The sequence below is a fragment of the Rutidosis leptorrhynchoides genome, unplaced genomic scaffold, assembly GCF_046630445.1.
Source record: "Rutidosis leptorrhynchoides isolate AG116_Rl617_1_P2 unplaced genomic scaffold, CSIRO_AGI_Rlap_v1 contig193, whole genome shotgun sequence".
Taxonomy (NCBI): Eukaryota; Viridiplantae; Streptophyta; class Magnoliopsida; order Asterales; family Asteraceae; genus Rutidosis; species Rutidosis leptorrhynchoides.
The window spans coordinates 63,472-67,945 of record NW_027266443.1 but is presented as its reverse complement, the minus strand read 5'-3'; the positions used below and the strand labels follow the sequence as shown (position 1 = coordinate 67,945).

The following is a 4,474-nucleotide window of genomic DNA, read 5'->3' as shown; positions in this document are numbered from 1 at the left end:
TGAACCAAAAACTCTAAGATGTGAGAGGTCAGGTAATTCATTATGCAACAGTTCATATGGAGTTTTGTTTTCTAAAATGGGAGTTGGTGTCCTGTTTATCAAATGAATGGCATGGCAGAGTGCAAAACTCCAAAATTTTAATGGAAGCTTACTCTGAAACAATAAGGCTCTTCTAACATTTAAGATATGTTGGTGTTTCCTCTCTACCCTGCCATTCTGCTCAGGACATTCAACACAAGATGTTTGATGCATAATTCCATGTGAACTGTAAAATGCAGCATGTTTGAATTCCTGGCCGTTATCACTTCTAATGGTTTTAATTTTTCTATCAAACTGTGCTTCAACCATTTCGTAAAACCTTTCAATTAAGCTCCTAGTTTCAGATTTATGTTTCATGAGAAAAATCCAAGTATGCCTACTGTAATCATCTACAACTGTCAAGAAAAACCTATGGCCTTGCATAGTGAGAGGACAAGGTCCCCATATGTCCATGTGGATCAAATCAAAACTATTATTAGCTAATGTATTGCTAACTGAAAAACTAAGTTTCTTCTGTTTTGTAAAATGACAAACATCACATACATGATCCCTTTTGAAATTGATGTTTTGATTTAAGTTCTTGAAAGAGTTGAGTTTAGCATTAGATGGATGACCAAGTCTAAAATGTCAAATATCAAAGCTTTCCTTAACATTATCATGAACCACATTAACAGAAGACTGTTTTTTAACACAAAAATCCCTAGGTTGAACAAAACTATCTGGCAGGTTCATGTAATAAAGTCCATGTCTTTGTTCAGCTGTACCAATCATCCTCATTGAGGTTAAGTCCTGCATGAGATACTTTGAAGAGTAGACCATTAAACGACAATTAGAATCCACTATCAGCTTGTTTGCAGAAATAAGATTGAAAGCAAATTCTGGAGCATATAATACATTTAGGAGAGTGATTGTGTTAGATAGTTCTACTGTCCCTATGTGTGTTGCAGAAATGACATGTTTGTTAGGCAATTGAATATGATGATTTCTAGTTGGCTCTATAGTTTTAAAAAGACCTTTTGAACAGCAGATGTGGTATGAGGCACCTGTGTCCAATAACCAGAAAATGTTTTGATGATTTATCAGGAGACTTACCATAGAGTGCATGAGATGTTTTGGCCATGTTGCTAACAGAAACCTGAGACTGAGCATTTGCTTGAGCTTATCTTTTCAAGGCTTCATACTCATCCTAAGAAATGGTCATTGTTGCTGTCTTTTGTGTCAAAGCAGATTCAGGTTCAGCATTGGCAGTCATATTGGCCGAGGCATCTTTTGTAAAGTTGAAGTTTGGAGGGAATCCAACAATCCTAAAGCAATCCTTTGCAAGATGGCCTACCTTTTTGCAATGAGAGTAGACAAGATTCTGCCTGTCTCTGTAACTCATCTTTTTCTATCTTGGCCCTTTTGTTGAGGAGAAAGCAGCCAAGGTCGGCTCATCTGCATCAGGAGGTAATATATTCCGCCTCTCATATTGTGCAACTGTTGCAAATGCCTTTTCAAGAGATGGAGTTGGATCCATCATCATTATTGTAGACCTAGTTTGTGCATAAGCAGCATTCACGCCTTTCAGGAATCTTATTATCTTGTCATTTTCATAATAATCAGCAATTGTCTTGAGTGTTTTGCATTCACACTTGATTGCACATTCATACTCAGGGATAGGTCTGAGATCATCAAACTCATCCCACAGAATTCTCATTTTTGTATAGTAATCGGAAATATTTAGATCACCTTGTTTGAAAGTGAAAATCTCTTCCTGAATGTCAGAGATTCTTGAGAAGTCTGTTTTGAAAAACCTACCTTGTAGGTCTTTCCACATGGCATGAGCTGTTTTGAATATGGAAATTGAGGGTTGAATTGATGCTGAAACAGAATTCATAATCCAGCAAGAAACAGTAATGTTGCATCTATCCCAATTAGGAAAATTTGCATCACTTTCGTCTGGTTGTTGAATTCGGCCATTGACAAAGTTATATTTTACTTTGATCTGAGGGTCATGATCATGGATCTTGACCATGAATGGTAATTGTTGTTGTTCAGCAGAGGTGAAACAAGCCATTGAGTTGGACTTTCACTAGGATACAAGTAAAAGTCTAATGTTGGTGAAAGGGCTGAATCGGCAGTGATGGAAGATGACATTTTCAGGTGATCTCTTCAACTGAAAACTGAATTTTGATTGATTTTGGGGTGAGTTTTGAATTGAGTTAAGATTAAAACTGAGGTCTCTTACTGGCTCTGATACCATGTTGAGATTGTGAAATCGAGAGGAGTAGGAAGAAGAAGCTTGAGTGTTGCCTGCAGAGCAAGCAACCTCAACTATTTGAAATGAGTGGGCCGAACGGTTGATAGAGGCCCAACACATGTGAGTCCAGCCCAACAGAAACGGAGACGCGCTCACTGTGTGACAAAACGACGATGTTTCACTTGTCGTGTGAGAAAAACGACGACGTTTCACCTGCAACGGTCGTCCCCAAATTCAAATGTAAATCCCTTATCATCTAATCCCTTCAATCGTCCTCTTCTCTTCTTCTTCGTCTCTGTACTCCCTCTGTACACACATTTCAACAATACATATAACCAGTAATGAGATTGAGACGGTGAGTGAGATCTAGAATTATGTTGCATTGGAGTTTCCGAAACGAGGGTATTTATAGCCTAAAATGGGGTATTCTAGATGTGCTTGTTTTACCAACTTTACCCTTTCGACCCATCCGCATTCAGATCATGGGCTTCACGTCGCTTATCAGACTCTCGGTATTGGGTTTCATCCATTTTACATTTTTTAACGAGCCACATAGCATCATCTATTTAGTAATATTTTCTTTTGGCCCAAAATGAATGTGATAAACTCAGTGTCAAGTTCTATTCTAAATACATCAACATTCTGATATGAGAAACGACACATTTCGAAATTTGAAAAAGACAATGAATTCTCAAAGAAGCAAAGGGACATGGCAATTGTCAATTCAAGTAGAGTAGATCAGGTAGTAGACAGAACTACTTAAAACTGAAAACGAAAGAAACTTGAGTTACAAGGAACCATACCTCACGAACATCCTCAAGGAAAGTTTAATGTGATCCAACATAAGCCCCAACTGCCCATCTGAAATCAATTATAGCAAAATCCAGAGGTCGAGATTTCATAAATTTCCTCGGCAAACTGCAGATATATAGCTATTTCCTTCTCTCCTTCAAACAACTCGACGTAATAGCACACGACACTATTTCATAACAATGTCGGAAGAAGGAACCTCGACCTTCCTCTTTTTTTCCTTTTCAAAACTTTCTGGCAACTTTGAATCTTAAGCATGCAAGTCATCTAGCTCTAGAATTACAGCTCTCTGTAATAAAAGAGTTTAAAAATCCACACAACCAGGTCACAACCAGGTTTTCAAGTCAACAACAGTGACCAACATTGTATTTGACTGACCAAAAATGGGTAAAATGTTTTGATAAAACCCTAAAGTTTAGTATAACCTAAGGTTTTAGTACTCCTTCTTGTTGGAGAAATTTACTTTTACCCGGTCTTGTCAACTAGAGGAAATAATACTTTGTCTTCAAATAAAATATCAAGTCAATATGTGTTCCGGTAAGTGGATTAGCCGACTCCACTCGGTGGAATTGAGGCGGGTTGTTGTTGTGTTTTGGTAGGTGGATAAAGCTTGCAAGAGTATGATGGCATTTAATATTGAAGATACCATTTTGATTCCTTAGAACTCGGAAATTGAACTGCAATTTATTGAATATAATTTTGTATCGCAACCTTTTAAAACTTCGAATACTTGAAAGATTCCGTCAACGTGTATCTGTCACGACATTGTGTAAAAGAAAGATATATACCTATATAGGAATAATTCCACCCAAAAATGTATACATTCACAGAGAGAAGAGAACGAGAGTATTATTTGCACTGCAATTTGCAAAAGGCAAGAAAGATGGCTAAAGAAATGCAAGTTGAGATTGTGAGCAGGGAAACAATCAAGCCATCTTCTCCGACTCCTCCAAACCTCAGAACTAATTACAAGCTCTCTCTCCTCGATCAAAACATGTCCAATATTAATTTATGTATCCGTTGTTCTAATCAATTACGTTACCCCGCAGCGTCATGAAAAAATCGAATGTCTCGAGTCATCTTTGTCGAAAACGCTTACTCAATTTTATCCATTTGCCAGTAGAATCGAAGATGGAGCCTCAATCGATTGTAATGACGAGGGAGCTATTTTTTCCGAAGCTCGAGCCCTTGGAGTTATGGCATTAATTAGTCCTTGACGAATCTGATCAATCAATGTGGGAAATGTTCCAATTAGGTGATAATATAGCAACATTAACCGAAAAGGATATCCTCCTTTACTACAAGTCCAAGCCAATTTCTTCGAATGTGGAGGGCTGGTTGTCGGCCTGAGAATGTGCATATCACTCAAGATCACAGATGTAATCC

At 37.8% G+C, this 4,474-nt stretch overlaps 1 protein-coding gene across 1 annotated transcript; it reads right to left on the bottom strand.

The window, feature by feature from the left end:
- Window positions 1-1,426: 1,426 nt before the first annotated feature.
- On the bottom strand, window positions 1,427-2,095 carry LOC139881773 (uncharacterized). Its single transcript, XM_071866184.1, has one exon. The coding sequence runs from the start codon at window positions 2,093-2,095 to the stop codon at window positions 1,427-1,429; it is 669 nt and encodes a 222-aa protein (XP_071722285.1).
- Window positions 2,096-4,474: the final 2,379 nt, after the last annotated feature.